Here is a 24,296-nt window from a genome sequence, read left to right as displayed (position 1 = left end):
GAGAGAGAGAGAGAGAGAGAGAGAGTCACGTGGGTTGTTGTTAGCATCTGGTGCTAGCTCGGAGCTAACGGAGATTAGAAGCTGTTTCAACAATAAGGAGAGGGAGAGTCCTCTCCTGTCGGACTGAGAGAGATAACGTCAGCTCAGGGAGGTAAAGGACTCTCTGAGTGATTAGGTTGTAAACTTTAGTTATCTCAGTGGGTCTCAAACGGTTTGGTCATCTATGTAAACAAATATTTCCATCTATGTAATATATAGTTGTATATAAAATAAGTTAAGAAATCCTTCCAATGTGTACTATAGGTCAGTACAAAAATAAAAAACACAGTTTGCAAGGGGAGTGATTAGTCAAATATGTATAAATAAAAAGAAAAAATGCAGACTAGGTAAGATAAAGATAGGAGAGAGGAGTTTATCAATGATTTGTTATTGGTTGTGAGCATATTCTAATGGCTTTTTGATTATTGAAATATATACAGTTCTGTTTCATATCAGTGTTGAGAACTGTATCCATAAATCTCTTAATGTTGCCCTCAAAGTGCACCAGATTGATGCATTCAACTTCAATTTAAAGAAACAAATCTTCCCGGGGTGCATGCCCCCGGACCCCCCTAGAGGATGTCAGGTAATCACAAATAAAACAGGTTCACATGGATAGGATACTAGATAAGTGTGCACACTCATTATATACACTACACATTTTTCTTGGATTTGTTAACACTATAGTCCCTAATATATTTGTAGAAAGGCAGGAAATGGAATTAAATTGAGAAAATATTTCATTGCGGAGGACCCCCTGTTTTATGTCCCCCCCACTTCTCAAACCAAAGTTACACCCTTGAGTGGCTGTGTAGTATTACTATACACTTTGTGTAACTTTCCTCACGTTTGTTCAATTACATAATATACGGGATGAAAATCTTTCAACATAATTTCTCTTGCTGATAATCAGTCTCAAGAAACCCATGTGATAATCTGTTTTATGCATAGCATGGTATTGGAATACTGTATGTTTCCCTGTAGAGAAGGAAACCCATTGATAAATAATTGTTCCTTTAAAGATTGTCATTACCCCCAACGTGTGGTGAAATAAGTAATACTCCGTTGGCAAAGTAGCCGCTATCTGAGAAATAGAGGTTTAAAACAGAAACATTACTCTGTCTGCATTTACCTGGACTTTATTTCTCAAATGCAACAATAATATTGTTGTTTCCAGATTGTTCATGAACGCACCATCACAAAGCATCACATGTGTTGGGTTTCCTCCTTGGTTACAGAGCTTTGAGTTGCAGCCCTCAGATTTGCCTTCCAGGTAGAGTAAACTATGTGTTAGCTGGGATAGTGAAGTAAGAAAAAGATAAATCTACCATAATTTAATTTCACTTCAACATTCGATAACATTTGTAAATACCAGCAGTGATGTTTTCGATGTATATCTTACTTGTACAGTCAGCATTTGTATTGCATTGAGTGCAAAATGATTGTAATATTACAATTATGATTAACACCAATCAGCTAGGTCGCAAAACTGACCTCTAGTTCATTTACTTATACATTTGCCCCGGTTACTGCTACTATTCATTTCACACTAAAGGAGCACTGCTGAATTCAGTACCTTGGCTGTGAACTAATGAGATGTGTGGTCCGCAGCCTGAGAGGCTTAACTCTGGGCATACATAAAACCCATGCTTCATTTCAGCAGGGTAAGATTGGTTGCTAAAGCTAAGCTATCCGGTGTCAGTGCTGTTGCTAACTCAACCTCCTGCAAACTACCGTATAGCTTGATATGACTAACAGCACGTAGCCGGCATGCTAGCTTGTTGCATACCATGCCCAAGTCAAATTACTTGCCCGGGTCAGCTAGCAATTGTGTGAGGGACGTGGAATAATTGCCACTACCCGGTACCAGCAGCAGGGACGGGTGTTACCAAAGCCGCCTCCTCCTCCTGCTGCTAGCCGAAGTTCCTCATCTGTGTGTGGATGAGGTAGTCGGGTGTTTGAGCTAGCTCTAACACACACCGAGGCGGTGGATACATGTCTACCCCTCAACCACGAGACAAGACACGAAAGGGACATTTTGCAGTTCATGTTTCGCCAAGAAGTCAGTGTGACGTCTTTTATTCCATCTTGTTCGTATCTTTTTCACTACGAGAAGAGGAATATGTCCAGATATAACATATACAGCCTGTTGGACTGGCTCTATGGCGGGGTGGACCCGAAGTTTGAGGGCAACGGGGGCCCGGACTGTGCCGCCTTCCTCGCGCCCCAGCAGCGCATCAGTGAAAGTCTGGTCATCGTCCTCATCTCTTTAATAGAGGTGTGCGTGGCGCTAAAGAAAATAAACCTGTCCAAAGAGCACCGAGTGGTGGGAAAAGACTGCGCGAAGGAGGACAGTCTGGTCAAGAACTTGTTGCTGGTGGCCCTTTGCATGACTTTTGGAGTGGAGGTTGGGTTCAAATTCGCGACCAAGACTGTGATCTACCTGCTGAACCCCTGCCATGTCATGACCATGGTTCAGGTAAGGATACTGTGTGCACTCCAAAGCAACAACCCTTAATTTGATATGAACACCTATTTGTATTCATCATCCTCTCTTCCAAACTTGCAGAGGTGAAAAAGTTCACAGTTCTTTCGCTTGAGTAAAAGTGGTCAAACCAGTTTAGAATAACTTTTTCACATGTAAAAGTTCTGCTTTCAAAAAATGAACTTATTTAAAGTACAAAAGTATGAGTATAAGTCCCAAGTAGATGTCCCATTTCACAAAATTAATATATTATATTTAAAAGTTTGATGCATTAATGTGTTCATCAGGTTTATGTTGCAACTGGTAAAGGAATACTTTTTTCAATTAACGTTTTTCTTAACCCATAATAATTAATGATAAGTTAGTTTCATTGTTATATCTTGTATAATGGATCTGATCCTGATTTTTTTCAAGAAGCTAGTTTTCAAAAAAGTTAAGAAAGTAAAAAGTTTAAACTCATCCCTCTTTACTGTAGTGAGGGGAAAGCAAAAAGAAGCAGGACATGAAAAAAAGATTTTTTTTATTTTTTAAATATTTAGCAGGAAATGGAAATGTCTAAGTAAAATACAAGTACCTGAACATAATACATAAGTACAGTGTTTCAGTGAACTTGGCAGGTATCCAGCACTGGTTATATGTTAGATAATGTTGCCCCCATTTTCATCAGCTACGCCTATCCCCACATCTACATGGTGAAACACTGTGGTTGGTATATTTACAATCAAGTACTTTTTGCTTCCTTTTTATATGCATATCAACATGCTTTTTAGCTCTACAAAAACCAAAACTGTTGAACTAAAAAAGTTAAACTGCAGACATACTCCTGTTCTTATCTGGCCTTCTTATGTACACTTTCACAGCGCAAACATGGGTTGCAAATTCACAATAATCACAGTTGGTAAGCGGAAGTAGTCCAAACTGAAATCGCTGCCTCGTAAAAATACTTGTTCCGTCAAGTTCAGCCCTTAGGGTATGCAACCAGAGCTGGGCGTCATCCGATTTGAACAGGAATAATTGTTTATGACTGTAAGAGGTGATGCTCTGAGGCTACTACTGAGGAGCACTGTAGTCTGAGCTGAATGTAAAAGTGCACAGGAAGCGAGTCAAGTTGGATTGATGTTGTTGTTTTGCATTTGGTTGAGTTTGAACCAGAGGTCGAAAACAGCACAAAGGTTCTCTGTCTCCACTTCCCCCATGAGTGTATGCAGCACCTGCATGTTTCTCCTTCTGCTCCTGACCTTCACGGTACATGATTGCACACCACGGGGTCATGGCAACGGATCACTGCCAACTGTGTTATAATGTATTTGTCATACACATGAGTTATGGAGAACAAGTTAAAGTGATGTCCCCTGATTATTTCAGATTACAGGACAGTAGTGTTTGATAGATGGTGGAGAGGAATGAATAACTTTCTGTGATGAAGTGACTGATGGGGGTGATATTTCCCTTCATGAATGGGTACCAAGGTTAAAATAATCCACAGCAGGCATTCCTCATGCTTTATGACAGTTTGGTGCAGGGGGGTGTTACATATTTAGATCCTTTTTAAAGCACCACACTGGGATTACTCCAGTATACAATAAAATGTTCATTGACACTTTTACATTTCATCTTTCTGGGTCAATTAGACTGCTGGGTAATTGTGTATACTACAATTTACTTTAGTAGATAATTACCGTTGTGCTAATTTGAACTCCTTTTATTTGCTTTTGGGTAGTTTATCTACAATCTGTAGCATCAATGTCCTGCGAGAAAAAGCATATCTCCGTAAAGTGAAAAACTGGAAAAACTGCCCTGTTTTTCAGCTTTGTGTGGATGCAACTGATCCTGAACTTAGGAAGTAGGAAACATTTTCAACACGTAAAGGAAAACTTGATTTTCCAGTTTATCACAAATATTCAAATACATGGTTTTCATTGAACACGCTAATATGTCAAGTAACTAAAGCTGTCATATAAATGAAGTGCAGTATTGTTATTATTATTTCCATCTGAGATGTAAGAATTTTAACATTGCATAGAGTGGGATAGTAAATTACATGTACCTTTTTATTGTATGTGTAAGTACTTAGAAGTTATTGTTCTACCATCGGTTGAGTGTGATCGTAAGGGGAAATGTGCAGAAAAGAAGCAATGTTTTGAAAAAGGAAGAGGTGAAAGGTACAGTTTTCTTGCAACATTTCCATTTTACTTTTGAGACAGGATAACTGTAAGGCAGAGTGTTTTTGATCAAAGGAGACGGCTCTGCAGGGATTGCCTCCAGGAGTTTATCTGTTCAGGGGAATAGGGCCGGGAGCTGCCTGGAGATTGACTGTATAATCAGAAACAGAGGTGCAACAGGGAGTGTGCTCTCCATTCTGGCTTTGTTATTGTTTGTGGGCATAATGTTGCAGCTGTCCTGCAGATGTTTTCTCAACCAGAGGGCTGGAAGGAGAGTTAATGTTTGTCAAAGATTCAACAGCTTAGTAACGGTGAATGTTCCCAGGATGATACTTTGTGCGACTATATTTAGTGTGCTTGTATTGACTCATTTTATAATCTGATAAAACCCACCAGTTCCCCATAACATTTGGTGGATTTACAGTAAATGGGTGTGGCAACTTTTTGTAATTGCTTTCAGACTAACCAAATCAAGATGAAGCTCTGTCATACGTATTGTCTCTTTTTCCTTTCTTCCCTTTTTTAGCTTGTTAACCCAGCAACCATGCATAACAACAGTGCACCAGGAAGTTAGAGAAGATTATAGTACAGAATCATGAGCACATTTTACAGGCTGGAAAAGGTTTCCACTTGTAAAGTTCCCATGATGCCTGCCTGGCAAAGTGTTCAAAGTCAAGTGTTGCTGTTGCTAAAGTTTTCAGTCCTTGAGTAATCAGCACTGGCATCTACTTCACTTGTGTGTTGATAACATAGCCACTTGACTGTGTTGCTATGCTGCAGTGTCATTAAAGCAGCCTGTCTGCTAGATTGCTTCATTAGCATTGGCTTTTTTCTGAATAGTTTCAATATTATTACTAAATATTCACAGAACACTAATGCTTACTGCGTCGATTGACTTGTAGAAAAGACACCTTTCAAGCAAAACCACTGCTCCATCTAAATCTAGTTGTCATGAAACTACTAGTCGGTGAAAAAAATGTATTTGTCATGCATAGAGTGGCTGTGTCCAGTACCACATGAGATCACACAAACATAAAAAACACCAGGAGATAGAGCATCACTTGGCACAAGGTGGGCGAGAGGTGAAGAGTTCACTGTCCGCTGAGTGATGAGTTCAAGCCTCACATCCGACAACCATGATGTCTGTTTCATCCACATGGAACAAGAGCAGGCCCACCGCCAAACTGACAGACGTCGGAAATGATTACTGACTGCTCAATTTTACTGTCATCCATGTTCATGTGAGTCAGTTCACTATGACAGGGGCACAGTGTTTCTTGATATTGTTTTCTTGCATAATATCAAGATATTTAGAATGACTCTGCAGATTTCAGATGTACCCTAATAAACAAAAAATCTAGATCAGTATGGTAAGCTCTGAAACCTATATCTCTTTACTGTAATGCAGGCTTTCAAAGCAGGAAAAACACTTTTAATACAATATCAGAAATCTAGGATGATATCTAGTCTAATATCCCAATATTGAAATGTTGCATATGTTTGTTTGTGGGGGACAAACTATTTTGTTGGAAATAAGGCCCATTCAATGCTTACAGAGGATACTAATACGACCTTTTTAAAGTACAATAAACCGGAAGGTAGTAAAAGACAACACTTCATGTTAATCTGTTTTGTCAGTTGAACCCATTCTATAATTAATTTACTATGTAGACAAGTTAGTTCAACTTTCACCTCAAAGCAAAACAACTTAATTGGCATCTATCTTTACAACAGTTGTCTGTGCTGACGCAAGTCAAAGCTCATCCACGTCTTCTTGTTTCACTTCTCACTGTATCGGCAATATAACAATATCAATGATGCAACAAATGTGAAAACTTGATTTGTTTTGCTGTTCCTATTTCTTTTTTTTAAAGGCCAATAATTGGTTGGCCAATAGCAACCGTCATTTGTCATTGCTGGAAAGTGCTGTCCAACATACAGTATAGGGATGATAGAATGGGTTAAAGAAATGTCACAGTCTGGTGTTTAAATGACTCACTGCCTCCTACAGGATTCTACAGTCATCTGGGAGGATCCTTTCTAACACAGGATACAGACACTCTTATCACGTGAACTTTGTTACCTTGCACATATTGCCACGACTCCACTGATCCAATACAATCATGAGAGACACTCTGTAGACTCCAGGTAACAATATGTTAACCCTCCTCTAAAACAGGCAGTTGGCCTTTCTGCTGCAGCTTTGAATGGGTTTAATACAAGGTTTAAATACTGCACACTGCAGCAATGACCATATAGACTTGGTGTTTTGTCTTTGCTTTATGGGTTGAAAGCTTGCCTATAACTTGAAGTGCCGTGCCGTTAACAAGCTGTGCGCAGCAAACGTGCACCATCAATATAACGGAGTATAGTATCAGCATTATCTTTAACGTGCCCTCATTTATCAGCTGTAGCTATAACCTTGGAGATTGTTTACTCAGTCATTCAGATCACTCTCAAAGCACTATACTGTATCACTTAATGACTACACTTGTAAAAAGGAAGTACTGCTTATCCGTAAGGAGTTCTGTCAATCTGTACGCAATGGATCTTTATTTATTTCAGTGGTTTTCCTTCATAGCTTTTAGAAAATTCATTATACAGTCACACTCGTGTTGTATGCTTTTACTTAAAGATTACTGTGGAACTGTTTTTCTACAACAAAAATGTAGTTATATTTGCTCTATACATCTCAAGGTCTACATAATCCACCATATCAAACCAAGTAGCATTTTCATTGTCGGTCTTTTATTCGTCTACCAAAAGCTTTTGGAGGCTGGGATTTGTGATGCATCTTATTTTGAAGTCCATTAAGTATAATGTCTTAGGCATGCTGCACCTCCAGATAAAACAATATTTTGGTTGTAAAATTAATGGGGAGAAACAAACATCTGAAGTAATTTCAGAGTCTTTAACTCTGCAACAGCACTGCCAAGGCTGCTCGGACTGTCATAAATGTGATCATGCATGTGGAAATAATTTGGCCTGAATGGTTTATTGGAGCTGCAGAAGATTGTGAACAGTGTTTGGCTGACCATTGATACAGTGGTAACTCCTTTGCACTCAATATCTTTGTTTTATATACACTTGTTTGATACCAAGTAACTATCGACTTTCGTTTATACATTTTAAGAATGGCGTTTATCTTTTTTGAGAATGAGTTCTTATTTTATTTTATTTATTTGGGTCTACAACAGATGATACAAATGTTTATGTCAGTAAATGTGTACTAACAGAGGCGGGGGTGTTTGTGAAAAAAACGGGGACAGAGCTGCTGTCAGACGATCAGCTGTGCAGCGTCATCACAAACGGACGTCGCTTCACTTGACGCTCCGAGGAAAGGACGTCCCATTGCTCTTAAAACTAATTTCCCTGCTTCTTCTCCCTTCTCGTGGTTTCCTTGCGTCTCTCCATGCTTCCCTGGTGGGAGGGACTAAGATGCAAGGAAAAGACGCAAGTGAGGGACGCAAGGATTGAAGTTAAGAGATGCAGCCAGGGAGATTGTGATTGGCTGTGACAACACCACCATCTTCTTAGTGCCATTCTGGAATAGCAAACAAATTCAATTAAAGAAATGTCACCAGAAAAGAGCCATTGTGTATTAAATACAGACTTTTATATGGGTATTTTAACGCTGAAATAAAAAGTTAATTTAATAAAGCTCGACTGGGGACCTCCGCTGTTTCCAGTTCTGCAGTGCTCCTACAAGTCACTGCACTGCTTGATTGACAGGTCCATCATCAGTGTCTCTTCTTAACTTCTGAGCATACTGTTCCCAGCTTATAAAACTCAATAGCTTTAATAACTCCCTCTCTCTTTCTGCAGGCACCCCCTGGTTATTTGGCAACATTAGTTCCCCTCCTGTTATCTTTTATTTATTTTCTGCACTTTACAAAAGTCACACACCATTCTGACCCCCAACTGACTTCACATCTTAAACCTTTTGATGTTATGTACATCATTTAAAACAGAGCGTTTTCGGCCATTTTGTCACGGTCTCAAAAGGCAGGTTTCAACCATACAGTCTACGGTTTCAACACTATAAGGATGATGAAATATTTTTTTGTATTTATTTCAGCAATTGTTGCCTCATTTTTCTATAAGTTGTTTTATTCATTCATTATTAAACACATGGCGGTTCCATATGAGATGAGGTGTGTAAAACAATAGTGGCTTACTTTAATAATACTTCACAGGGATTTGCAAGGCCTAAGAATGCACACATGTATTCTTCATCAAACAATTGTATTAATAAATAAAGAAGCAATTTGCATGCATTGTTTTATTCCCCTAGAAAAAACATTAAAAGAAAAAATATATTCATCTGAATTTAAATTTGTACAAGATAAAAAGAAAAATGAAGATATTCACAGGAACAGGAACAGGAACTGTTGTTTTTTTTGTTCCCACCCTGCACTAAAAAGCTTTTGTTTGTTCCGATGGTGTCTGCAGAACAAACTTCCCTCTGTTCACTGTGCAGGTTAATAAGACTTGATGGGTGTGCTGCAGATCCATCACTAAGACATATCCCCTGGCCAGTGGAAACTTGTACAGAAGTAAATTGCTTTCTTGTAATTCTGTTTGCAGCCTCTAGCCTCCCGGCAAACCAACCCTTTCTTGTGTCAGATGGTGTTTTGAACCAATCCATGTTTGCACTATCCTTAAACAGAACAGTCGCTGAGCATAGATGCAGAACTGGGATGATAAATTACAAAGTATCATATAATGTCATTCAATTAGAAAGCCAACATGTGCAGTTGTATTTGAAAGGAATGATTTAGAAACCATTTATAAACTAGCTTTCCCTTTAGTTCTCATTGAATGTTAAAGGGGCCCTATTATGCTTATTTTCAGGTTCATTTTTGTATTGTGTGCCTTTACTGTGATGTTTCCATGCTTTTAATGTTCAAATATTTATTTGTTCTCATACTGCCTGTGCTGCAGCACCTCTTTTCACCCTCTGTCTGAAACCAGAACCCAGTCTGCTCTGATCTCTGATTGGTCAACAGGCTGGCTCTGTTGTGATTGGTCAATCACTTAGAGATGTCCCGCCCCTTAGCCTGTCATGTAGAATTTGTAAGAGCGCTAGCCAATAGAAGTGCAAGTGTTGCATGGTGATGTCATTATAATACAGAAGTCAACATAGTCCAATGGAGGCGTTTCAGGCAGGTGGGGGGGGGGGCGATTTTTGGCTTTGCAAACCATTTACATGCACACAATTCTTAAAAACGCAACAGGAAAGGGAAAAACCTCTTTAAATCAAATATCTGCTGCCTAAACATGGAGCTTTTGTTAGTGTTTTTGGTAGGTCACTTGATTCTGCTATAAACTTAACCTGGACTCATACGTTCAAGGTTTTAATTTATAACAGTCATTATCATAAACTTAAGAAAGCCTGACCAAAGCACGTCGGTCAATGAAAAAGTCCAGGATTTATTCCCGCTCATGGCCTTCCTGCAACAGAAATTGATTATTCTCCTTCTCCCTGTTCCATGTGCAATGAGTTGTGGATTGTTTCTATCGACAGGCCTGTTTGAAATCAGGCAATAAAATACATTTATGCCAGCACTTGTCAGCCATTCTAATGCTTTCAAATCTACAGTAATTGTTAGACCAACCTCCTGGGTCCCATCTGAACTCGGCATTTTGTTTTCTCATTTGAAGCGAGAAGCACTTAACAGTGGCCTCCGATCTTATTATAATAAAAATGCGTTAAAGCAATTTGTTGATTTTCTTCATATTGCTTTAGAGGCACTAAAGATGTGTGATAATGCACTTTGTCATCTCTCTGTTCTTTCTTCAACAGATCTTCCTGCTGGCCTGCCCGCCATGTACAACAGCAATGGTTGTATTTAGGTGAGTATTTCCCCCCCTGGCTCCTTTTGGTGTTACATTCAGTAAAATTAAAGAATGTATTGTGTATATATCATTAAAGGGTCACGACTCTATGCCAACAAACCGTAAGACGTACCTGCAGAGAATGTAATATAAAATGATTGGGCAGACAGACCCAAATTATTTTTATTGTCATATGAAAAGCAATTGCCACATTGATCGTAATTACTTGTAGAGTTTTATTGTAATAGATTTGTTGGGGTTTAAAGTCGTCACGCCTCACCAACTGCTCCTGTCTGGACAGTTAATTATTCCGGAGAATGATAGTGTTTTTGCCAGTGGGAAGTTGGATTTACTCTGAAATAAATACGAGCAGGGTCACTTTCTGTTTCCTCAGCCCTATGGGAGTCCGATGCAGCTGCAGTGAGAGGTTTCATCAAGGCAACAGAAGCTACCTGAAATGACTATAAAGTAGCTAATTAAATAGTGAGTCTGTGAATCTTCTTTCATATTTGGAAAACAAAATTGTTTAAGTACGTCACTTCAGAAAATGACATTGATCCTTCAGGCCAAGATGTTCTTTCTCATAATAGACTATGTTATATAATACTCAGGATTTTGTCTCAACCGGGTGACAGGGGAGCTGTGCCCTCTTACTTTAGGTGCGCCCTCATACCAAAATGCAGATATTCCTCGTAACATTTTAAAGTGATGACAGAAAACAATATTTCTGTTCGTCAAAAACTGTAAATCGTGTCAAATAGACTGTCAGACGGCATAAACAACTTTGTTTTTACGGAGCCGTCTTCTATACGGGCACTATGGTCTCGTGAGAATGTATATATCTTGTATACAAGATCAGCGCCACAGTATTGTCCTCATACTATATTTTTCTAGAAAAACCCTGATTGCCAGATATATTAAGTGTATTTCCCTTGAGAAATAATGTTATGATTTCTTTGACATTTGTGTAAACGTGGCATGTGGAAAAAAATCCCGCAGATGATGGCTTTAATAAAAACATAGGAACTTTTTTGAAAAACAAATGCTTTAAATTGTAATCCTGTTGACTCATAAAGATTTCAGCACTGGTTGATTTCGGCGTGGTAACCATAGCAACAGCAAGTGCGGTTTAGAAACTACAGAGAAAACTCCTTGAGCAGCGGCTTTGTTAGACATACAACAGGGAGTGAAAGTAACCGGTGTATCTGTTTAAAATGCAACCGCACAAACTCTCATTTCAATAGAGAAGCGGGTGACTAATCAGCCTTATTCTCTCAGGCCATGAACAAAACAGCAGGGCACAGTGAAAGGAGTCGTTTCATAGCAGCCTTAGTACTAAATCTAACTGCTGCTCTTGTGTATCTCTGCAATATATAAAACTGATCCGCTGTAACTAAAAAAAACTCACTGTCAGACTGTTGTCTGAGGGACAACTTTTTTATTTTTTTTGTGACTCTTTCAAAAACAAGTCCCCGTTATAAGAGGCCCTATTTAGCTTTTCCCTTTCTTGTGGTGTGTTATATAGGTTTTTGTGCCTGTAAAAGGTCTAATCATAGTGTAGTGATTGATATATCAAGGTAAATGCCTATTTCCCAAATCATCAATACACTTGACATACTAAAGCTCCTTTCTATAATCTTAAATAAAAACCAAACACTTTTAAGGTTTAAGGCTGCAGCCACACGAGGACGATAACGGAAACGCACCGAAATCGTTATCAAAAAAGTATTCCGTCCAATAGGCACCAGAAACATGTCCGTCCACACGAGACAGCTCGAACCGCTGGAGACGCTGTAGTACATATGCCGGGCCTGTAAGTGGCGCTGTACTTCTGCCACAAAATACACCAAAAGCAGCGACTAAGACTTCTCCCGCATGCATGGTTGCCATGGTTCCCCTTCTGTTTATTCTCCGCGCTGGATTTAGCAGCAGAGGTGGGGTTTCGCCGGTCAACATGTCCGTTAAAGTTTAAATCTCCCGGACAAAATTAGAAAAGTGCCGGTCAAAGGTCTTCTTTGTTATTTACTGAGCTTTAAAACAAATGAATAACGACTCTATATAATAATATAAGAACAATACACGGAGGACGGAGCCTCTCTTTTCCTCCCCCTCTCCTGACAGCCCGTCAGTATCCGTGGTCTCATGCAGCTGGCTGTTCCAGTAATGAGTGACCCGACAGTAAAAATAAACATATTTATAACTAGTTTAGGTAGTTTGAGAGGTAATTAAAATAGCTAAGGGTGATGATCTAACTTGCAGTGTGTGTTTTGTTCAGCTCATCGCTCCATCACAGCGGGCGGAGCTGCAGGTTATCATGCAGAGCTGCGTGTCTCCTCTCCTGTCCGATTAGACTTCACTCGCGTTTATGTCCAAATCGATCAAATCTAGCTGGAAGCTCCTGCTGGGTGCACTGTCCTGCGAGATACCGGGACCTGGCTCGAAACACTGGGGCTATTGCGTCATCGTTAGCAGGAAATGATCGTTATAGGGCGTAATCACGGAGCCGTTTGGCCCCCCAGAGCGTTTCGTCCGCAGATCTACCCACCTTGGGACTCGTTATCGTTTTCTGCGTTTCCATGTCGGCCTTGTGTGGCCGAACCGTCTATCTGATAGAGAACTGTAATGTGGCTGCAGCCTCAGTGGTGGTGTATTTGAATAAGGTAGACCGTTTTTACATTACATTACACGTCACTTGTTAGACGCTTTTATCCAAAGCGACTTACATACTCAATACTGTGGGAAATCCCCACAGGAGCAATTTGGGATGCAGTGTCTTGCCCAGGGACACGACGACATACTGACTGCAGTGGGGTTTGAACCTGTGACCCCCTGATCCGAACACCAACGCACAACCCACTGCACCACACGCCCCCGTTTTTACCTCTAAGGTCCGGAGTGACAGCTGGACTCAGTCTAACTGACACTCCCACAGTTCCACAGTTCTCACACTGACCTTGGCTGTCACAACAGTCATTTTGGCTCATTTGACAAAAGAGCAAACACATGAGTTAGACGTGGGCACGCACTTTGACACATAAGCTCCTGGGCTTTTGGATACGGCAGCTCTAACAATAACTTTTGGTGAAAAAGAAATGTGTAGAAGTTAACTGAACAAGCATCACACACAATCCCCACACCAAAACCACCTACACTCTGTCTGCAGGATCAGCTGTGTGTGTGGTGAATAGCGAGTGAGATGGAAGCAACTGAAGAATGTGCCCCAACTAAAGACTTGGCTATATCTACATTTATGCTGGAGCTGTACTCGAATCAATGATCTGGCCATCAATAGAGACATAACCAGCAACTACATTGAAAGGCCTGATCATTGAGTAATTTTTCCTGCAGAAATGCTGATTTCAGCCTCTCAAGTAAAGTATATTCTGCTTTTCTTGGTTTTGAAGCATTTGAAAGTGAATATTTTGGAATAACATAACACATTTAAAGACATCTCCTTCGACTTTAAATAACTTTCATGGACATTTTGTCACTTTATTCTGACATTTTGTAGACAAAACTTATGAATATAATCCTCTGTTTCAGGCACATAATGAATGAATAGCCAGAGTAACCAGATAAATGACAGAAACTTACTCTATGGTTGTTAAAAACGTCAGGAATCTTAAACGTACGCTTGGAGAAAAAGCTTCTAATAGCCTGTGCCTTCTGTGACCTGACCTGTCACATTCAACACTTCCACTAGGAACGCACCCCGCCAAAGGAGGAGAGACAGCTGCTGCTAACAGCATCAGGGAGCGCTCTGATTGGCTTACAGCAGCTCGGAACATAATCACACCGTCCTCCACCTGGCCCTCTGTGCTTATATCAGCACTAACTCAAACTCATATGTCGATAATGCAATGGTGCGTGCAATGTGGAAATTTGGTGTTAAGATGTTCCTGGCAGGTGTGATGGAGGATGTGAGATGTTTGTGAATTTTAATATTATTATTAGCTTACTCATTTTTTCCTTGTGTGTTTACAGGCTGCATGTCCACATGCTGAATGGTGCACTACTGGCATTAATGTTCCCTGTAGTCAACACTAGACTGGTAAGCAACTAGGACTGGAAAATCTCCGTTAAAAACTCTTTGATGCTCCATTTTTCTGTCTCTGAAGTGGAGGTGTCTTCATAATCCAGATACTTATTTTTTTATGACAGCTCAGCAGGGGAACAAGTTAAATCCCTTAGCTTTGACATGTTTAAGATGACTACTTATCTTCTCTTTTTCAAACATTTGACAGTTTTATGATTGTTACAGTACATTTAGCATCTCCAAAGAAAATAATCTAAAGAACTAAATTCAAACATTTGGAAAAGAAAATATGGTCTCAAGGGCAAAGCTTAATTGATGATGGGAATCTATTTTTACTAAAGGAAATCACTGGCTGCTTGAAAGGCTCTCACTGACAGCTGCAGACGAGCCCCAGATGCAGAAGATAATGCACTCTAAAGTATATTTGCTTACATTTAATCAAGTTTTGCCAGTTTGAGCTTTGTCCAACATGATCCCTGTGAAGATCAAATGTTCATACTACAGAACAGCTCGGACCAAAGAAAAGCAAAGGCTTCCTGTCATAACTCTATTTCCTGTTAGATAAAGAACCTTTTTTGAACAAGGAAGTATGTCTGTACAGAACTAGTGTATTGCCCAATAGCGTCAATAGTACATAATGTAATAGGTCATCTTGCGAAAATAGTCTTCACCACAGATCTAAAAATGAATGTGAGGAATGTCCATGATTTGTACAGTTTCAACAGAATTGACAAAAGATACTCTCATACATCTACTTGAGTTATACATTTGTATTAAAAATGTAAAAAGTAGTGGTATCATAAGTATCCCTAGTCGTGCAGATGGTTTCTTTCTAAACCAAAAAGGTATATTTATTGCTAAAGTGGTTTTCATTTTCATTCAACCCTGAGTCTGAGGCCCTGATCTTAGGTTAGCTTTAGCTCTCTGATGCCACGCTCCCTAATAACTCCACTCGCTAGCTGTAGAATAATGGATAGAAATGACTCAACAAACCCCGACTGAAGCGCTGCTCTCATGCAGAGCCAGCAGAGCACAGTTCAAACTGCAGCCAGCGCCGGTTATTAATGCTGCTCTGAGGTCAGTGCATTAGAGCGCGGCGCAGACAGAGTGCAGGAAGTCCCACACTGATTTAATGTCCGTCCACACCAAGAATGATAACTATAATGATAACTTTAAATACACGCTGCACTCTCCAGCTGTGTCTGAGCCGTACAGTGGATGGTTATGAGCAGTTACTGCCGCATGTTGTGCAGGGAATATGCATAAGGGTGTGAAAAATAAATAAAATACACTTTATTGCTAATAGAAAATATGTTAAAAGACAATTGTATTAATCCACCCTCCTGTGTGGCTGACAGTGTTTCTATCATACATCAAATCACTCTTCAATGAGTTGATTGATGGTTACTTAAGTATGGTGTTTACCAAAGACGTGATCCTAAGTTTCATGGAATAGCATAAAAAAAACAATCTAAAAAGGTGAATCAACTAAATAAATCTTAATTGAGAAGGCTAGCCTTAGAAAGTGACCACAATGGCAACAAAGTTGTGATGTGGACCCTTGTGTTTTTAAAACAATATATTTATAGTTATTGTTATATTTCTGAGTGTGACCTCTTAAAGGTCCCCTATTATACTCTTTTTCAACAATATAATTTAGGTCTCAGATATATAAAAAACATGTCTCTGCAGTGTTTGGCTCAAAATACCCAACTGATCGAGCATTGTAGCATCCCATAAACCCCTGTTTCCAAAAGAGCTGATTATGTGTCTGTTGCTTTAAATACAAACTGGCACTTTTCCTGAAACTTTCCAGATCTATTAACACAGAGGGGACACATATTTATGTATAAAATACTTGACAAACTTGATTTTGCATAATAGGTGACCTTTAGAACTAGATGCGATGATACAATTCTTAGCATGGAAAATGCAAAGAAAAAACTCCCTTCTTTGGGATGTGAGACTTTGCACACTATTTACATGCACACAAACCTATATAACACTAAAGGAAAGGGAAAAAAGCAACAAAAAAAAGGGCCTCTTTAAAACTATATACATTATAAGCAAATTGGATAAGCAAATGTCCTGCTTAATGTAGGTCGTTTAGAAGTGTAATGGTGTATTCTCTCCTCAGCTGCCGTTTGAGAAGGAGATCTACTACATCCAGCACTCCATGCTGTACCTGGTGCCTCTATACCTGTTCAGGAAAGGAGGTTAGTGTTGACCTTTAAAAATCTCTCCACTCACATTGACACTCAAGGTGAAATACCTCTCATGTACCAACCACACAAGGCTACCATGACCTTTTTTATCTTTGGATGAATTCCATTTTGTTGAAGGTGTTTGAGTCAGTGCAACCGCTGTGTCTTTTACGGCTCACCTAAATCACGTAATTATCTGTTTACTCCAAACAAACACCTTTTGCTCTCGCCCGTTACAACATGAAGGCATGTACATAAACTGGAAACCTCATTTTGCACATCTAGATGCATTTACAGTATTCCCTGCAGAAACTGCTGTCAGTGCCCTTCGGTTCACTCAATGCTCCCATGTGTAAATGTGTGGGGGGAGAAATCTCACCTGTAGGCAAGACAAGCTAACATGTTGGTACAGGGGGAAATTCCTGTGAGTGCTTAACTATGGTTTGGTTGAGAGCTTTAAAAAAAAAGTTTTCATGTCTAAATGTAACTAGGGCGCATCACAGTAATCCAACCTCTGCATGAAGTGCCTCATTGTTCATTAGCAACGTAACACTGGAGCCTCACAAAAGGAAGCGTTCTTTGTTCTTGTTCAAACTGACATAATCGGTGCACATGTAATGTCTTCCCCTGGTAGTTCTCTAGCAGCAGTGAGGAAACAGGAAAAGCCAGTTTGACACCGCATCCTGTTACCGTGGTTGCAGGGTGTTCCATCTGTTGACATGACTGACGTGTTGCAAATGCACAAACACAGGGGAGGTCAGCTGGGCCAGCGCTGCCACATTCTGTGCGCTCCTTCTCTCTTTAACCTACATAACTGAGGTTCTTTTTTCTGCAGGTGTGTACAAGCCGGAGCCTCTGGGGGACATGTGGTGGGCTCTGCTCTCCACCGGCCTCCTCTTCCTCTACCACTTCCTCTTCCTGCAGCTGCTCGGCCTGGTAAGATGGAGCCCCCTGCTGGCTACAGCACTATACGTCCCTATGCAGAGAACATGAGTGAATGGTCCGATCCCAATGCCTCGCCCTTATGACCTGGGCCCTCAGAGACATAACTGACCCTACCTGGCCGAATGATAGGCTGCAAGAGCTCGACAACGCATATAAACCACAGTTGTTCCAGCAGCAAACAAACAAACAAGCAAAGGAAAACTGTGATTGAATGATTAATAAAACTGAAACGGTATAAAGAACAAGAAACATAACATCTAAATACATATACACTTCTCCTGTTATGCATGGGATGATTGCACCTCCTTAAATAATATATAAATGTGCAGATTCAAAACACGTTAAATGCTAGTGTGGGATTTGGGTGTTTTTTTCACTGCCTAATTTGAACGTCCTCCAGGCTCTTGCTTTTGATTCAGGGCTGATACTGACTCATTCAATGTAATGTTTATCTACTACTTACATTACATACTGGAATGTATTCTCCTGTTTTAGCTTGCGCCTGTTTGATGCTGATTTAAAAAAAATACACTTGAATTGCAATTCCTTTTTTAATTTTGAAGATTGAATAAATATAGTAATCTAGTGCAAACAAGCTTGCACTGAGCCTGATCCTTTAATAACAGCAAGTGTCATGAAGTCCTCTGTATTAGAATAAGCATATTTAATTCTACATTACAATTCACTTATCACAGTAAGAAAAGCAATTACAAGACAATTACACAACTATTACAAAAACTTCAGACTTTAAAAGTAAAATGTTACACAATATGCTTCACACAATACAACAAACCCTTCCTCCTTCTGCACACAAAGCACTAAAGGACCCTAAATGACTCGATAATAACAACGATCAATACATTAAAAAAAACAGGAACTAAAGAAACATCACATCTCCTCACAGTACAGTGAGGAAACACCAGAGGCAGGATTAGACAGTATTTAAAAAAAGAATGACTTAGTGTACCAACATACCATGAAGTAAGGAGAATTTAATGGATGGAAGGATAAATACAGATGAATTAAAAGCTAGACTAAAAAGGTCTTGAGTTTTCTTGTATGCCTCACCTTGTTTTGTTTTTCTGAATTAATGGATAAGTCATTCATTTTTTGTATTCCATGTTGATTTGTGTTCCGGCTATACAATGCCAGAGTGCTGTAAGTGCTTCACCAGTGGCTGTTTAAGGGCCTGCCTGTCAGCTCTGCTCCTGCATTCTCATGATTTTCTTTAGAATTTTCGCAGCTGGTTACATATCCTATTCTTTGACACTTGCAATTATTTTGTCCACCCGGCTGTACATAGAAATTAGAGGCAGCAGCATGAGTGAGTCACGTTGAGTTGAACAGCAATTAGAAGTGTAAATCCACTTGAGTTAGAAACCGAGGTTAATAGAGGGGATGAAAAAGGGCCAAATGGTGTCTGCCCGGCTGCAACATGGTGTGCAAAAGTACACGGAAGTATCATGAGTATCAAACTCTCACATAAAGTCACTTTTACCAATCTTTATTTTTCCAATTCCTTCAAACGAAATGTCTCGCTCTCTGAAATGATTGCAGGTTATTCACATCACCCTTTGGTTCCTAATGAAGCATTGAGAGCAGCTTGGTGCATTTCCCCTTTCAGCCAATCAGAGTGTAGGACCTGTTTTTTAGGTCTTTTGATCCTTCATTTCTCTTAATGCACACCTCATATCGGCATTCATTCCTGAAACTCTGGTCTTCATGAGACTCCTCTGCTCTGTTAACTTTTCCGATTGAGTTTTATATTGAGAATTCAGAAACCTACTTTGAGTAAATATCAAAAATGTATATTTAATCTGAATCTTGGCCGATGTTTGTACTTTTCCTGCAAGAGGTTGAGCTTGCCTAATGATAACCCAAAGTCCACAGGCTTTATTTAGCTTATATGTCTCTTTTTAGTAAGTATTTTTTCATGTGAAGGCACTTGTGAGATTAGTTTCTCCAAGTGTTTTAAAGTGTGGTTGGACACTGGTTCTCAGGCTTCTTCTCCATCAGCTGAAATATGGGGGATCAGTTTTAATGTTGGTTGGGGCAGAAAAAGGGCCAGCAAGTTAATCATCATTTATTTTCATTTACAACTTTGGTTTGTGATGTTTATGGAAACAAGGAAATCCAGATAAAACCATTATCGTGCCACATTCCGGGTTCAAATAATGACCTTGTTTTGTGTTCTGTCTATCCAGCGCACTACGGCCTTCCCCTTCTATATACTTGGACCATTTTGACTAAATGACTGCCTTATAGAATATAGTTTACCCAAATGCTGAATGTGTCAAAGTATTTAGGTTTCAGTAAGTTGTGGAAATGCACTATAGCATATGTTTTACAATAAATATTTATGTTTAGCTTTCAGTAGGTTGTGGCAGTGCACTATAACATATTTAAATGTATTTATTTATGAATGTGTAACTTTTATTTATATACTTTTAATATTAAATATTTATATGTGGTTTTCAGTAGATTGTAAAAGTGCACTAAACATAACAATTATTATAATATCATCATATAATATATTAATTTTATTCTCATATTTTTACATTTATAATTTACTCAAATAACTGTTTGGTATGGACCAGAGGTGTGTAGTAACTATGTACATTTACTTAAGTACCATTTTGAGGGACTTACTTGAGTATTTCTATTCGTGCTACTTTGTACTTCTACCCCACTGCAATTCAGAGGTGATTTGTGTTATTTTACTCCACTACATTTGTTTAATATCTTTAGTTACTTTACAGATTTAGATTAATGATATGAAATATAATCAAGTGTTAAATCAGACTTTAGTTCCACCTGGAGTAAATTCACAAGCTACCCTGCAGTATACAAAGTCATTCAAACTAGCTGCACCTTTACCAGCTTTGAGAACACTTTAATGATCAATCATTATAAAACATATCATATATATTATTCTGAAATAGACAAATCTGCATAAACAGTACTTTTACTTTTGGTACTTTGAGTATATTTAGTTGCCAAGTCTTTTCTACTTAAAGAAATGGTTATAAAGCAAAGGACACTAAATTGAACTCAGCCATAAAACGTATTTGATTGCTACCAGCATCATATGATGAACATGTCTGTCTCTGTCTCCCAGGCGACCGAGGTCAACCTGAACAACATGCTGTGCCCGGCTGTGTCCGACCCCTTCTACGGCCCCTGGTACCGGGTCTGGGCCACGGGCCACCAGACCCTGCTGACCCTGGTTCACGGGAAGGTGCTGACCCTCCTCTCGCAGCACACTGGCTCCATGAGCAGGTTTCTACTGGACACACTCCGACTGCGCAGCAAGAAAGTCGACTGAACGTCCCTTAGGATTCACACAGACCCAGCCTTTCTCTCTAATGTCTGCTCTTGTCACGGAGACTACTTCTTCTTTTTTTATCAACATTTTTAATGCATCTTTTTAGGACTTACCAATGTTTTACTGAAGCAAGTGAGCATTTCAGGGCCAGTGGATCAATGTGTCATTATTTTAGTGTGGTAGTTGTACTACATTCATTCATTCATACTTGCATGCACAAACATAATATGCATTTTAGGGCTGGTAGTAAGCATCATGGAGTTTATTTTTTTTTCTCGGGAATACAATTTTGGAAAGAAGAATTTTTAAAGTATATTTCTCAAGCTGCCTTTTTTGTACGTTTTCAGGACAGGAAATAAGTCACCAATCTGCAGTTGTTACACTTTGAGTTCTTTACTAGTTTTGCTATATCATACGTTGGTAAAGCTGCCTTTTTTTGTTAAGTCTCAAGTGTGTTCTGAAAAAGATTGTGTATGTGACACGTTGTAAAAGTGAATGCTTGTTTATAGTCGGATGTCTGTTATGTATGATGACCTCTGTGTTGTCATGACTGAAAATGTGTTCATGTTGTCCCTCTGTTCCCACATGTACATTATGAGTAGCCTCTTTTCTGCGTTACTGTCTCCAGCCCTCTCAGATCATTCCAGTTGTGATAATCAGGGGACACAAGGATGTATTACATGCAAAAAATATGAAAGACGATACATGGATATACACAGGGGGGGGTTCCTACCTTCGCCAAGGAGGTCGGTTTTTTATATCAAACCATATTTGTTTGGGTATGACCGTCACTGCATCGTTGATGTTTGCTGAGACGGAGAAGATCTTGACAAAACACGCATCTATCCTGGAATTGGACACTTGGAAAAAATGTGTTGCTCAATCTTTGAGTTTATCTACAAGGCACCTGAATTCACTCCCAGGCTCAGTTTAGTGCACAGGAAACGCATCATCATTGGGTCCGCATGAAGTCACTTTGGGTCATTAAATGACGAGCCATTGGTGAGAAAGTATTAACCAGCATTGACCATTCAGTAATGGTTTATATCATTTCAAGTGTTGAGAATGAGTGTGTATGTTACTGTAGCATATGATACTATACTTCACTGTAAAGAAGGGATAAGACTTTTGTATTTCTATCAGTTTGAGTGTGTGTGTGATGTACTGACAATAAAAGTTATTTCAGTTCTCATTGAGTATATTAAGCTTCTTTTTATATTCTAACCATGTTCAAGGTACGTTTTTTTTTAAAACCCTTGTCTTAATTAACACTTTCATTGTACAGTTTTAAGATCATTCCCATTTTCCCTGAAATGTATTAGCACATAATCTAAAACTGTTCCTTCAGTCTGTATTCGTTTACCATGACATGGGCTATTCTGGAAAACCCGATATAGTGGTGTTCTGGTTCCCAGCATGCAGAATGACTCAATATAATTGGCCTACAATGGATGGAACTTATCAAATGTTTGAGTCATGGACTCACCAAAGGTTATAGCGTAATGCTTCCTAAGTATACATTTTTATATATAATTTATAACATAATTACCAATAGTATTAACTTGTATCCGGAAATCTAAAATCAAAACAAAGGTCTTTATATGTGGGCATGTTCAGGGAAAATGGCATGCAGTTGGGTCCTTGGAAATGACAACATAAAAACCTTGTGAAAAATGTACTTTACCTTTTTTTCTTAATTTTTTTTTTTTTTACTAATAACCAAGTTGTCTTTTTTATTCTTAAGCAATTGTTCTTTTATTTTGTTGTGGTCTAACTACATGTTTCTTTTGAAAATCATCAAACCAAATAATGAAAAATAGAGTAAAACGTAACCCACAGAGATAATTATTTTGTTATTAGGGTTGGCATGCAGCAGTAAAACATTCTGGGTAGTTTTGTGGATCAAACCCCGACAAGAGTCAAGTCCAGAAGCCAGCAGCCGTTTTGCTTTTAAACTTCGCCAACTGGCTCCAGCTTCTCGACAAGAGGGAGCTTACTTATTCAAAAATCTCCTAACTTCCTCAATGAATACGTCTTTCCAGTCCAGCACGCTGAAGCCAGGCTGCTGTCTGACTCATACAAACTCTGGCTTTTGTAACGTATGTTTGGACACATTGTTCTCTCGGGCCAAAAGCTTTAAGTGCAGCAGCGATTCAACTGAAGTGAGATGTAGCACCGCGTCAATACAGGCAGTCAAGTGAGGGGGGAGGGGGGGGGGCTGCAAAGAGCCCTCAAGGTGGGTTAAGAGCAGAAACTTGTTTAAAGTATACTGCTCTTTACCACAAGAGCTTGTTGTGGATGCATAAACACACAGGGGAATATTGGGTATAAATGTACTTGAAATTCAAAATAATTAAACCTCAGGAGAGCTGAGAGGCGGCAGGAAGCACTTACCTGTTCTCCTGTTTCCTACCCTGCCCCTCGGTCAACACACACACAATCACCGCTTCGGGGAAGTGAAGGGTAATGGGATTGATATGGTTGACACATGTTATAACAAATGGCAAGGCAGTATAAATGCCTGGTGAAATAAAGTGAATTGAATGGAAATTGAAAATGGACTTGATTCATTTATTCAGGCAGATGGAGGCCCAGAGGCAGACTCAGCACAGGAAGCAAAGTGCTGGTCAGCACCGCGTTCGTGTGGTGTGTGTGTGTGTGTGTGTGTGTGTGTGTGTGTGTGTTTTACACCAGCAGCAGACTGAACTATTTCTGAGCACTTATAGCCCTGAATATCATGTAACCGGCAGCAATGTATTTTCAGACGAGGACTCGGTGCTCAGCGCTTTGTGCAGCTCTGCATGTGTTACCAGTACAGCCCACAAAGCACTGATAGAAAATGATTTAGCTCAAGGAAGTGTGGTCTGTTGAACCTCTGCACCCTGCTGTGACATCACTTTTAAAGACGCTGAACCACTTTGGTGGAAGTCCGCTACAGTGTTTAAGTTAGACAAAAAAAAAAAGTGACTTTAAAGGGGCCCTATTCTGCTTTTTAGGGTATTACCTCTCCTGTAGTGTTATATAGGTTTTTGTGAATGTAAATACACAATAACAATTTGATTATTACGAACTGAGAGCCTTTTTAAACTCCCACAGATACAATCCTTTTTGACTGACTTCCTTTAGCAGTCTTAGTACTAGAATTACATATTGTAGAAGTGACTGGAAACCCTGAGTGTATTTAAGGCTAAGTAAACAACAATTATTTGACCACAAGTCAATAACCTTAACAGGTTGTTGCTACATTTATTGTTGATTTCCA

At 39.4% G+C, this 24,296-nt stretch overlaps 1 protein-coding gene across 1 annotated transcript; it reads left to right on the top strand.

Moving 5' to 3' along the window:
* Positions 1-1,698: 1,698 nt before the first annotated feature.
* On the top strand, positions 1,699-22,226 carry LOC117499796 (transmembrane protein 164). The gene is made up of 6 exons (XM_034152430.1): positions 1,699-2,518; positions 10,493-10,542; positions 14,509-14,575; positions 16,698-16,776; positions 17,600-17,700; positions 20,828-22,226. The coding sequence occupies exons 1-6, from the start codon at positions 2,087-2,089 to the stop codon at positions 21,032-21,034; spliced, it is 936 nt and encodes a 311-aa protein (XP_034008321.1). The 5' UTR covers positions 1,699-2,086; the 3' UTR covers positions 21,035-22,226.
* The last annotated feature ends 2,070 nt before the right edge of the window (positions 22,227-24,296 follow it).

Source organism: Trematomus bernacchii, unplaced genomic scaffold, assembly GCF_902827165.1.
Source record: "Trematomus bernacchii unplaced genomic scaffold, fTreBer1.1, whole genome shotgun sequence".
In the NCBI taxonomy this organism is placed as follows: Eukaryota; Metazoa; Chordata; class Actinopteri; order Perciformes; family Nototheniidae; genus Trematomus; species Trematomus bernacchii.
Note: the sequence above shows the minus strand (reverse complement) of the source record. Positions and strands in the feature narration are given on the sequence as shown.